The 12,492-nt window shown below is 58.2% G+C and overlaps 3 protein-coding genes across 5 annotated transcripts; 2 read left to right on the plus strand and 1 right to left on the minus strand.

Annotated features, from left to right (window-relative positions):
- The first annotated feature begins 7,623 nt into the window (after window positions 1-7,623).
- Window positions 7,624-9,560, plus strand: LOC62_07G009217 (uncharacterized protein). Its single transcript, XM_062775765.1, has 3 exons — window positions 7,624-7,848; window positions 7,941-8,599; window positions 8,635-9,560. The coding sequence occupies exons 1-3, from the start codon at window positions 7,774-7,776 to the stop codon at window positions 9,419-9,421; spliced, it is 1,521 nt and encodes a 506-aa protein (XP_062631749.1). The 5' UTR covers window positions 7,624-7,773; the 3' UTR covers window positions 9,422-9,560.
- A 126-nt stretch (window positions 9,561-9,686) lies between these two features.
- Window positions 9,687-11,225, plus strand: LOC62_07G009218 (uncharacterized protein; the record flags this gene model as incomplete). 3 transcript variants are annotated; one of them, XM_062775767.1, is made up of 5 exons in its annotated part: window positions 9,687-9,722; window positions 9,918-10,347; window positions 10,385-10,618; window positions 10,669-10,844; window positions 10,882-11,225. In XM_062775767.1, the coding sequence occupies 5 exons, from the start codon at window positions 9,687-9,689 to the stop codon at window positions 10,951-10,953; spliced, it is 948 nt and encodes a 315-aa protein (XP_062631750.1). In that variant the 3' UTR covers window positions 10,954-11,225. The 3 variants fall into 3 exon arrangements, with proteins under 3 accessions (XP_062631750.1, XP_062631751.1, XP_062631752.1); XM_062775766.1 differs by having other exon boundaries at window positions 9,718-9,815; window positions 9,874-10,347; XM_062775768.1 differs by having other exon boundaries at window positions 9,718-10,347.
- On the minus strand, window positions 11,136-12,467 carry ypgQ. The gene is made up of 6 exons (XM_062775769.1): window positions 12,304-12,467; window positions 12,196-12,224; window positions 12,025-12,126; window positions 11,609-11,976; window positions 11,317-11,358; window positions 11,136-11,264 (listed from the first exon to the last, which is right to left on the minus strand). The coding sequence occupies exons 1-6, from the start codon at window positions 12,378-12,380 to the stop codon at window positions 11,211-11,213; spliced, it is 672 nt and encodes a 223-aa protein (XP_062631753.1). The 5' UTR covers window positions 12,381-12,467; the 3' UTR covers window positions 11,136-11,210.
- Between the last annotated feature and the right edge of the window lie 25 nt (window positions 12,468-12,492).

Below are 12,492 nucleotides of genomic sequence, written 5' to 3' on the forward strand. Positions count from 1 at the left end.
GAGCATGAAGATACTCCAAGCCCAAAACCAACTCGGCGATGTAGTTGCGGGCCCACTCAAGTGGTAGTTCTCCCAATGTCTTGACCAGCGTGGCACAATCTCCGCCATTGAGATACTCCATTACCAGGTAGAGGTATTCTTTGCTCTGGAAGGAGAAGAACAGTTTGACAACGTAGGGAGAACTCGCTTGGTTCATGAGGATTGTTCGTTCAGCCTTGACGTTGGTAATCTGGTTCTTGGCGATCATGTCTGACTTTTTCAGGGCTTTGATGGCGTAGTAGTCGCCAGTTGCAACCTTCTTGGCCAGGTAGACCGATCCGAAGGCACCACGGCTGATAGGCTTAATGATCTCAAAGTCCTTGATCGAAGGCTGCGCTGGGCGTGGGGCCGTCGCACCCGAGGGGATCCGCGGGGACATTGGCGGGTCTCGAACGGCGATCGAAAAGCGGCGGCCGTGATGGCTCTTGGGCTTCAACAGAGGCGATGGTAGTGGTTGGTTCACAGCTTCAACCGGTCTGAGGGTGATAGGCGCCGAGGGAAGGGCCTGATGAGGTGCTACTGGCGTCGGGGACGTTGACAACAAAGCTGAACGGACCGACGGGGACAAGCCTGCTGCCGAGGAAGGCGCAACCTCCCTCTGCCACTGCCTTTGAGGGTGTCCTTGAGTGATTGGGAGTCGAGCAAGAGGAGCAATCTTGCGTAATCCTGGCGTAACTTCCGATGTGTCTACCGCGTCGGCGCTCGTTTCAGAGCCGCTTTCCGAGGCGCTGCCGTCGTCGCTTTCGGCAAGGATCTGGTTCACCTTGTCCTCCCATTCGTGACGCGTCTTCTCCGAGTATCGGATGGTGCTTTGCATCCGCGCAATGGCCTTTTGCTTACGACGCAGTTGGTCCTCAACGCGTGTGAAGAGAAGCTGTACTGCTCGGTCGGTAGACTGAGGCTTTTGCCATCGCGTGACACGCAGAAGTTTCTCTTCAGAAGCCGGCGAGAGGTAGCGTTGGAGGGTGAAGGGTAAGTCGGCCTCATCCTCCAAGACTGATGGCGTTTCGATCTGCCTGGCGACGGAGAGAATGGTGGCAACGTCTTGCAGTTGTTCCGGGGAGACTTTGCGGACCTCGACACCCAGTGACCCATCGGGCATGTCGTCGCTGTTGGCCACAGATTCTGGGAGCGAGAAAAACACGACACCAAGCAAGGGCTGTGTAGCATCCTGAGAAATGCCATCGTTGATGTCGGCATTGAGTTGGTTGACGGCTTTTTGCAGATCATCAAGACATTCGTCGCAGGATCCGATTTCGGCCTCACCGCGATGAACAGCGTCGCAAGTCTCGTTGTGCTTTTCGAAAAACCAGACAACAATTTCACGCTCGCAGATTCGACAGAGTACACCTTCGGTTGACATGATGGTGTCTCTGGGAAAGGCCGCTTCCGTGATGTTCTCGACGTGGGTGGCTGTCACGGGCTTCATGACCCACATGGTGTGGGAGGGTTCATTGTTTTCCCGCATGAGCATGCCGACGCCCTCGAGCTCGATGTACACCGGGCCAGGAGGCCGATCTTCGACATTTTCATCGACGACATCGTGCACTTCGAAGCGGAACCTCAACTGCACAGTGTTGCCGTCGTCCTGCAGTAGGTTTTCGGTCGCCTCTGTGAAGTGCGAGGTGTCGGCCGGGGCCAGCAAATCCGCGATTGGCCGATCGAGAACTTCCTCAGGATCGCGACTGTAGTTAGCATTTGAAGGTGAGACCGACTCACCCAATGACCTCCAGGATGGCGTCGTTGACGTAGATGATTTCTTCACCAGCCAGGCTAAGCTCCATGACGATGTTGACGGATTTCGCTTGTTCCGCGAGAACGCGCAGATCGTCAACCGCTTGAGTTGGCTGGTCAGGTGCGACATCGGCATCGTCCACCGGTACAGGCGGGGTGAGCGTCACGGTAGAGAGAGACGGATCCTGTGGCGCAAGGGCCAGCGGTGACATGCCGGTTGACGCCTCGGACTTGGATGCGGTCGATGGCTCAAGTTCAAAGTGTGGTGCCTCCTTGGCGGGACGAAGAACGAATGTGAGAGGTTCGTTGTCGTCCTTGTCGTCGTCAAAGTTCCAGAAGCCCTTTTCGGCCTCCCACCATTCCAGAACGCGTCCGAGACTCGCAACAGCCATGAGAATGTCGACATACCAGTCACGCCCTGGCCAATCCTCGTGCTCGTCCCAATATTGGCCAGTTTTCTGCAACTTTTGAATAATCTCAACGCAGGCTGTAGGGCGAGAGATCAGGCTGTTGACAGAAAGGTCCAAAACGTCTGTTGCGAGAACGATCAACTCTTGAAGGGCAGCCAGGAATTGGCGGTCTGCTTCGAGGGCCTCCTCCATCCCCGGGTGGCCAGACAGCAGAGACCGGGAGTAAGGCATTGGTGATCGAGACCGAGAAGTAGACCGAGAGCTTGAGGTTGATCGGGGCATTTCAGCGCTTAGGTTTCGTGCGACTTGTTGATGGAAGTCTCGTGGAAGCTGGATATCGCGTGGCACGACGCGCGGTACGATGCTGGGACGCCTTCGGCTCATTGAGCGGCGCGGACTCGCGGGGACGCTTGACAGCAGAGTCACTCGGCGGTTCGGGCTCGAAGTGATGCCATTGGAGGACAATGACATTGAACCACGGCGGCTCGGCCCTCTCGAAGAAGTAACTGAGATGTCAGTAAACGTGACGGACGTCGATGACATACGAGCACTGAGAGGAGGGATGGCCTCGTCCTCGACGTCGGTGGCATCTAGCAAGGGTGAATCGCTAAACGTGTCGAAGTAGTCCCTTCGGGGCTCTTCCACAGCGTCTGCGGCCGCGATTCGCTGGTCCTCGTAACTTGTGATGACTGCAACTATCCGCCGCAAAGTGTTATCACACTGCTCCTTTGCGGCATTCAGTCTTTGCTTGACGTGCTGCCTGACTGAAGCCTCCGTTAAGTCCGCGCCAGGAGCAACAGGTTTGTCGCTTCCTTCCTTCCGTGCGGCCGCATTCAATGCCACAACGGGGGATGGCGTCTGGTCCCACCTTGGCATGCCAGGGGTCAGTCCGGGGCCGAGTCCATAAGGTGCCGAGTGAGCAGGGCCAGCGCCTCGCAAATCGTACGTCATGAAGTTGCCAGACGAATCGGTCGAAGTAGTACCTTGGGAACTGCTTGTAGCTGCAGGTGGTCGCTGGGAGGCTAGGAGACTTGGTTCGAGATCCAATCGCAAGGAAGGCTGGTTGCGCCTAGCCTCTAGTCGTGTTCCAACCGCGCCGACTCTTGCATCGTGTCGCAGAAGAGCGGCCTCCATAGCTCGGGCCTTTGGCGGTGGTGGTGGAAGCATCAATCCAGACGGTGGCGGTGCCAAGGGAGTCATAGATGGGACGTGGTCATGAACCAACCCTCTCAACTCGACGTGAGAGGCTGCAGGTCTCACCGAGCGCGTCGATGCGGATGAGGCTTGGCGGGCTGGCTCGGGCCGTGAGACATTCGGCATCAAAGCCCCCCCTGCTTTGTCGCTGCTCCGTCGACTTTGAGGCGCTGAAGGGACTCTCGGTTGCGGATACAGCCCCGATGTCGCGTGGCGCATCTCTTCTGGAGTCGGCTCGGGGCTGAAATTGCTCTTGACAGCGTTCCACCAGCCTTCCATCTTCGTGACCAGGTTCTTCTTTCTCCGAACTGCCGCTAACTGAGAGTCGCCGCTGATAGACTTTGTCGATCCTCCAGACAATTGGCGAGGTCTCTCCGTATTGGCAGAGCGACGCGCGCTGAGTGGGATCTTGTCCATGCCGGACATGCTCGATCGAACAGACAAGCTCCGGCGCCTGAGGTTGTGTGAAGCTGGCTGCCCGGCAGCAACGACCGCACTGTCGTCCCTTGAAGTCACAGGTGTGAGGAAGACGGGCTCAGAGGTGGTCCCTTTGCCTAGAATTTCGCTCTTCTTGGAATCACGCTCGGTTGCCGGTGACGGAAGCTTGGAGCGGGATTCCTTTGCGTTTTCGGCTTCCGCCCTTATCTTCTCTGCCTTGTATGCCTTGTAGCAGTCATACCAGTCTACCCACTCAATGCCGGCCACAGACCCGCTCGCCGACCCTTGCTTTTCCATGCCGATGGAGCTAAACGGGGGTTTAAATGGCGGTAGAGTATCTGTCGATTCGTTGAGGGGATTACTGGTTTGGCGAGCACTTGGGGGGTCATACAACGTGGTGGATGCCGTTGCTCTTAAGGACCTCTGCCATATCGGGCCGGGAGAGTTTTGGGGAGGATCTTGGTCGATGAAGGATGCGCTCAGCCTGGACGGCACATGCGTGGTGGTGGTCAATAGTGGCGGAGCGAATGTGCGTGGCTGAGAGTCAGTGCGGCTGAGAAAATACTCTTACCTGGGCAGGGTTTCGAGCCCCCCATCTTTGAATCTTTGCCTGTCGACTTTGGATGATCATGTTGGCGTGGCTAGCAGCATCACCGATGGACGACGATACACCTGGAAGATCCATGCCCAGGCCGCCCTTGGAGGAGACGGAGCGCATCCGCGATCGCAAAGCTGCTGGAGGGGAGTCTATATCAGATGACCTCGTAGATGGCGGGGAGATGACCGGTGAGCTCTCCAACTTCAAGGCCGCCATGTCATCTGCGATTGAGCGTGACACCCCGGAGCTGAGAGGCGACGGGGACATTGGCAGCGACATGGACGAAGATAATGCGTCGTGGATAGCAGTGCGCAGAAGGCCATGCGGAACGGATATCGGATCTGAGCTTGCAGTACTCTGGATATCAGGGGAGGCCGACAAGGTAGAAGAGGCAGGTGGCGACACAGATGACGGCCCACTGTGTATGGTGGTCGGCCGCATCGTGGCTAATGGCGACGGAGCCTTGGGAGGAGACACGCTGGAGGCGTATGCAGCTTCAAGCGAGTCGTGGCGTTGAGTGCTCGATGGCGAGGTGATTGAGACCAGTGTGTCTGGTGGCAGCGATCCAGCGGCTGCTATAGACGGTTTCTGAAATCTGGCTGAAGCGGTAGGATGCTCAGATTCGACCGGAGAGGGGTTAGGTGTCGGCACTGAGCCAGTCGAAGTGTTGCTCGGCGTTTCGATCTGCTGCAGTGGGGGCGTCTGAGTCTTGATCAGGTCGGCAGCTAAACGGACGCTTGTCGGAACACGATTCAGACGCATGGCTGCACCCGCGGACGAGGCGATGGATGGCGACGCATCGCTGTTTAGGCTGCTCATCTGAGGGAAAGCTGACTCGGACCATGGAGACGGAAGAGGATTCAGAGGCGATATCATCGAGGCCGACGTGGAGAGGCTGGGGACGGGAATCTGTGCTGTGCCAGGCCGGCCGACAAGAGATGGCGGGGGCAGCTTTCGAAGGTCGATGGATGATGGCCTAAGAAACTCTGAGGCTCGTCGTTGGCGAAGGGGGCTGACACTCGCAGGGCTGGCAATGTTAGGTCGGTTACCAACACATTCGACGAACCTGGCAGGAATGCCTTGCTCCTTCTCCTTCGTTGGACTAGAATCCCGAATCGGGTCTTTGCCCTTTCCTTTGTCCCGATTTTTACTGGACGCAGGCTCCCAATTGCTATCCCACCCAAGACCGAGGAGATTGGAGTGCGGGTCTCGTGAAGAGGACTGACCAACAGCCGAGATGGGCCGAGGAGCCACGATCGTGTCCATTGCGGGTTCCAGTTCGGGGCTTCCAAATGCCAGTGGACTGGACGCTTCCGGATTGCCTGCTTCAATGTAGCTGCCTCCCGCACTGGAACCGCTGTGATCATGGCGAGATATCCCTGTCGAGGGCTCCTTCCACGACTCGGCCCGCTTGAGCGTTGCTTGTCGTGGAGGGGAATCTCGTGAAACACTCGATCCATGGCCTGAGGATCCGCTGTTAGAGCGCGCACCTCGCGACATCAATAGCGTGCCCGGTGACACTGTCGACCCCTTCTGAACAATGAGTGATGGGCTCGGAGGTCGTGACGACGAGCGTCGTCTTGAAGGCGTAGGGCTGGCCGATCCGCTGGTGGATCCGTGAGATATTGCTTTGGAAGCAGCCGAGCCAGGCCGCCGTCTGGGCGTGCCTTCGTTAGCAGATGGAGGAAGTTGTTCATCCTCTGATTGACGGGGCGAGGAGTGGGGAGAAGACGACGACGAATCCGAGTGGGACGGAACAGTTATCGCCTGCGCCAGTGGTGACGGGAACGACGGTGTGGCCCCGAACACGCCAGACTTGCGACCAAATGGCTGCGATGTGAAGGCGAGTGAGGGTGAAGGAACAGATGGGACCTGGAGGGTCGAGGTGCCAAGCGGCGAGGAAGAGGACGAGGCTGATTGGGGACTCGGGGTGTGACGAGGTGATGGTGATTGCGATGAGCTGGCTTCCTTGTCGCGATCCTCATCGAGGTAGAAGACAGCCCCACTTGATAGGCTAGACATGGCCGAGAGAGCAAACTATCCGCATGAAGTCTGGGTAGATGGCTCGTTGACGTATGCGGGGAATGAAGGTGCTGAGGAGTGAGAATGTGCCGATAGCGACACACTTGCCTATAATACGAGAGGGAAGGAGTCCCAGGTCCTCGTACGCTCCGCGCTCAGTGGGCCAGCTGCATCTGGATATCAGATAGCCAAGTTGAGATGGTTGATATTGTGCAAGCGGTCAGGGGCACCCCAGATAGAAGCTGACGAAGGAGCCTGGAGCCAATATCGAGGAGGTAAAGTGGTGTCGGGTTGACGGACTTGGGTGGAAGGCTACGTTGGGCGTATAGCACAGACCAGGGGCCTGTAGGTTGCTGGGGTTACTCGGGCTTGACGATGTCTGGTATAGTTGAGTGAGATGTGTGATGGCGGCGCGTGATGGAAGGCGTGTGTGTGTGATGGTGAGTGTGGATGTGGGTGTGAGTGTGGGTGCGCGGGTTGAGGTGGGGTGGGGTGGTGGTGGTTAGGTATGTGATGGTGGTAGTGGTAGTCGTAGTGGTTGATGGGTGGTGGTTACGGTGTGTGGACTAGTCGGGTGCTGCCAGGATTAGGCATCATCCCTGCGTGGTAAGGAGACGGTTGCCATGTAAGGGGGGGGGGGAGAGTGGGTTATTGGCTGGGTGCGGCGAGGGGCCCACTTCCATGGACGGCAGCCAGGGCGTAAAGTGGACTTGGAATGACTGACGTCGTCGATGCCTCGCCGCTGGCCGCTGGCAGGCTGGCTGGCTGGCTGGCTGGCTTCCTCCGGCTGCTCCTAGGCCGGGCAGCCAAGCACCACTGTTCATCTATCGTTTAACGGAAAGTATTACCCCACACTCGCAGCCAGCCAGCCAGCCAGCCAGCCAGCCAGCCAGCCAGCCAGCCAGCCAGCCAGCCAGCCAGCCAGCCAGCCAGCCAGCCAGCTAGCTCCTCATGGCCGCCTGCCCTGAACTCGATTACATGCAGTGATTACAAAAAGTAGGCTTATTCAGGATTACCTGTGCCTCAAGGTTCAAGCCACTTTTGACTGCCCAGTGTCACCCATTTTTGATCCCGTTGTCATTTTGGATTTCAAGTCGTCCTAACCGTCGAATCAGAATACAACAAACCGAGTCTGTTCAATTTAGTTTTGGGCGGTCAAATACAACTCGCAACCTGCCTGCCCACATGCAGGACGGCCTCGCCTCTTTGGGCTCAACGAGATCGCCGCAAACACAACATTCAGACACAACAATCACATTTGCCACCACCCATCAACAAGCCTTCCTTTCTTCATCTTTGTCCCGCAGCGCCAGGTTTTGGTCGACTGGCATCTCAAACATGCCCAAGACTCGACCATATACACGAGAAGAGCTCCAAGGCCTTCGACGAGCAGATCTTCAACGCCTGTGCAAGGTCAGTCTGCCTTTCCTCCCTCCAGACAACGGCCCCCGTCTCCTCACCCCCGCCGCCCACGTGTCCACACTGACAGCCTTCCTTTTCTTCAGACGTATGATATCAAAGGGGCCAACGCGAAGACTGCCGTTCTTGTCGAGGAGCTCGCAAACTACTTCATCAGTCCCGCTTACCTCAACTCTCCACGGCCTCGATCTCGAGCCCCAACACGAATCAACATTCACCCAAGGCCACTGCACTCTCTCCCTGGCCGGATCCCCAAACTTGCGAGATCTGCTGCTCCTTCTTCGCCGCCACCTTCAAGACCTGTCGCTCTCCAGCGATCTGAAGTCGATGGACAGCTTCCAGCGCACCTTCCCCAGCCTCCTTCGGCCTCTGCACAATCCGCCGCACCGACACATCTCGCACGGCCAATTGCACAAGCCTCGGCTGGTGTTTTGCCCAGCAAAGGAACCCCAGCAACGTCTTCTACAGCCGCAGAGCTACCCCCGACCACATCCCCACTGAACAACGAGCCCGAGCTTGCAATGCTCAGGCAGGAGGTCGCATCTCTGAGGGACGGGGTTGCCAAGTTGGGACAGCAGGAACAACTCCTCGAGGCGAAGATTAGTGAGAAGGTAGACGAACTCATAAAGCGTCACCTCGCATCACTCGAGCAACGCGAAGCCGCGGTCCGGCAGCGTGAAGTTCAATTGGAAGAGGCCTGGTCATCAATCCGAACCTACATGAGCGACGTGCTGGCAGGTAGAAGGTGAGCCGATCGGAGTTTGCCCTACTGACCGACAGTGCTGCTGTGCCTACCTTCCCCCTGCTTCGCAACGAGACCTCGTTGAAGAGGAAGCCCTCGTCAACACCTGAGCGTGATACGAAGCGCAACAGAGCGGGCGCTGAGCAATCACCACGCACGCCGAATGCTCCCGATGCCGCGCCTCCCGTCCCTCGGACGCCGTCGCCCAGCCGAGGATCCGCCGGGAGCTCCAGAACACCGGGCGAGGATAGCGCGGGGCTGGCTCCCCAGCCTTCTGGTCCTTCACCTAGCCGCGCACTTCCTCGTCGACTGGACTCCGCCGCCAGTCCCAGGAACTGGCATTCTCGGCTGGAGCCAGGTCGTCGTAAAGTCTCCCAAGCGCATATCGATTTAACTACGATTACCGAGTCTGAACTTGGCCAGCAAGACCAAGGGTCGCCCAGCTATGAGTCTCCCGGTAGCTCCTCGCACTTCTTAGGTCCGATCTTGGTTCACGATCGGAACACAGTGACCCCGCCCGCTCTTAGCCCATCGCCTTCGATCGGAGGGGAACACTTCTCCTACAGCGCGCTCCCCACACGCGGGCGGTCCGCACTCCGTGGCCTCGCCAACACCCGCCCGTTTGTTTCTCCCGGTCGAGAATACATGGATGTCGCGCTCAACGGACTGTCGAACCCCAATGATTCTCCAAGCGCACTGGCTACTCCCTCCTCACGGACCATGCTCGGCACGGAGCGGTATCGCGATACGAGGTTTGGAGACGAGCCTGTTGTGCCTTGGGACACGCCCACTGTTGATTTTGGGCGAGCTACGCCAAGCCTGTAGAAATGTTGTATTCATAAACATTGGCCGCCTATGAGCGAGCGACATACGAGTAACGTACAGTGCATCATTCGCCCTCGTCGCCAAGCCACTGATGATGTGATGGTTTGCGGTGGGATCGACCGTGGGAAGGATGTAAAAGGTTATCTCATCTCGTTTGCTAGTGCCATCACACTTCGCATTTGGCCGCGCTGCCCGGCAGCTAGGCTGGGATGAGCTGCGTCCGCTGCATGCGCAGTTGCTTGATGCCAGCCCCTGCTTGCTGCTCATGCTCACCGGCGCCGTCTCTTCCGTGCTGGCCCTTGTAAGTGTCCCTAAACTGAACTGCTGCACGTTACGCCGCCGTCCCCCCGCTCCTCCGATAATCGGTCCGCACCCGCTCCTCCCCTGCCTTGACGTGCGTCGCTTACCAAATCGCGCGACCCTTTGTGGACGCCGCTCATCGTCAAACCCAGCTGCATCCCAACAATACGACATTGCGCGACACACAAGTGACAAGCGTTCCCTCTACTCCGCTTCGTCTCTATCTCTGCCCGCCAGCCCACACGGCATGGTTCACCTCTTGCTGTTCAGCGGCGTTCAAGCCCCTCTCCAGGTCCGATACTCAAGGCCGGCAAAGCCAAAGTACGACCTCCCGCCGCTTGTCCACCGCGCTCTCCACACTGCGCTCGACTCCAAGCCTGCATCGGCCTCGTACGACGCCGGAGCCGACCTGCTCATCATTCCCCGACCGGGTACGCTCCACAAGCACTCTTGGGACGCGTGCTCGTTGGCCGACTATGATGTGACTGTCAAGATTCAGATTGTCAACAAGGGCACCGCTGCGTCGTATGCCGCCGAGGTTTCCAAGGCTCTGCAGACGTTGGCCGAGCACAAGGGCCTCGAGCTGCTTGACACCGTCTTGGTAGGCCTGCCCAAGGATGAGCCAGGTAGGTTGCGGAACGAGGCCAAACGTACTGACGGCAGCGTCCACCTGGGTCGAGTTCTGGAAGACGATCACGAGCGGAGAGATCAAGGACGTGAAGAACTGGGGCACTCTCAACCTTCTCGAGCCCATTCTTGCCGAGCTCGTCACCATCAAGGCTCCGGTTGCCAACGAGCTCAACACAACAGACTGCTACACCTTGCCACAGGACTACACGGCCTTTGCGTCCTCGCACCGCATTCAGCTCTGGGCGTCTGGCGGTGGCGCTGGTCCGGGTGAGTTGCTCCATTGTGGTACATGGGGCGGCTGTTGACGAGACTTGCAGACCCCCTACCCGCTGCCGACCTTCACAACCTCTTGCACGAGTTCAAGTCGGTGCTGGGAGGCCTTGTTCCCGCTAAATCTACCCCTGCCTTGTCGTCGATTATCCCTGTGGCTGCAGACGGCAGCTCCTTCTGCGGACAAGCAAAGCCAGATGTCGCAGTGGACTGGGTTGTGACGGTAGGTTCGACGGGCCTTCTCTCGTTAACTTTACCAGTACACACTCCTGTCCAGAACCCGGAACATTGTCAAGGACAAGGGTTACATTGTGTCTGCCGAGTCCGCCTAGGTCCACCGACGTCTCTGGTCACACCTGCCTAGGCCAACGAGTGTCGTCGGCTGCACCCCATGCATATCTAATGTCTATGCCTATCTAGAAACGAGATGAAGATGCCAACACGGGCCATCCTCTGCCAGGATATCTATTACTTGTGCCACAGGGCCAACGAGTGTCGCCGGCTGCACCCCCTGCATATCTAATGTCTATGCCTATCTGGAAACGAGATGAAGACGCCAACATGGGTCATCCTCTGCCAGGATATCTGTTCACTGGTGCCACAGATTTCGTTCCAGGTTGAGAGCACCAAGGAAAGCTACCATCTGGAGGCTGATCAGAGTGTTCTACTTGGACTACGACAATGCCGTTACTCACCGTAGCGTGACGCTTCTCGGCCTCTTGGTGGCCCGCCTTGGTCTGATATTCAGTCAGTCTCTGAGAATGCCGCGCCTGCGTCGTCGACGACACCTGTACCGCCCACGAGCGTCCACTCCAGACGGATCCCGTCCCCCCGCGCGGCCTCGCTGAGACCGGTGCCATCCTCCTCCGGCCGTCGCTGCCACGAGCGGGTAGTGCCGAGCACTCCCTACCACCGCAAGCACAGGGCGAAGGTAGTCGCTACTGCTGATGGTCCACTGGGCCCCGGCGCATCAGGATCCAGACCCACCTTCATCAGATCCTTGATCTTGAGCAGCTTGTCATAAAAGTGTCCCTCGCAGCTGTTCCCAGGGGTGTTGGGCTCATCCTCCAGCAGAATTCGATTCTTCGCTCCGGAAAAGGCGGCACAGCGCAGCACCCCAATGGCACCGATAGCATCCAACCGGTCGGCATCTTGGACAGCGTGGAGCTCGACACACGTGTTGTGCCAATCACCCCAGCCGCCAGCGGCTCTGAGTTTCTTCTCAGTCGAGTAGGACACGGCGGGGACGATCCTCAGTATCAGGTCGATTTGGTCACGAGACAGCTCTGACGCTGGAGCTTCGTCAAGGACACGCGTCACGTTGTCCGGAAGTGAGCCCGACTGAGAGTACTTGGCTGTGATGTCAGCTCGACAGGCAGGCAAGTCAGTGATCCGTGGCCCACCATCTGCGAGGTCGTGCATCAACGCGGCGACCTCAATGACGGCAATGTCGGCCCCCGGCAGAGTCTTCCCAATGTCCAGGGCCACATTCCGCACGCGGTCCACTGTTTCAAGGTTGTCAACACTCGGCGCGCCGCGCGGCCACCTTCGGGACCCAACAAAACCGGACATACCATGAGCCCAATCATGTGACGGGTCGTATCTGTGATGTCATGTGGTCAGCCTTGCGCAGCAGCAGCGGCGGCGGACCAAGGTCCCCGACCTGGGGGCCATGGACTAACTGTTCCATGTGGTGCTTGACGAGAGCCTCCAAGCGGCTCAAGACGTTCGGGAGGGGTGCCTCGGCCTGTGTCGTCATAGCGGTGACTTTACGCGTGGGAAAGGCGATAGGGATGGAGTGTACTCCACTGTCGGCCGACCGAGGGGAGGAGCGGAGTGCGTTGATGTTGAGGAGGTGACGCAGAAAGCCA

This window comes from Vanrija pseudolonga, chromosome 7 (assembly GCF_020906515.1).
Source record: "Vanrija pseudolonga chromosome 7, complete sequence".
Taxonomy (NCBI): Eukaryota; Fungi; Basidiomycota; class Tremellomycetes; order Trichosporonales; family Trichosporonaceae; genus Vanrija; species Vanrija pseudolonga.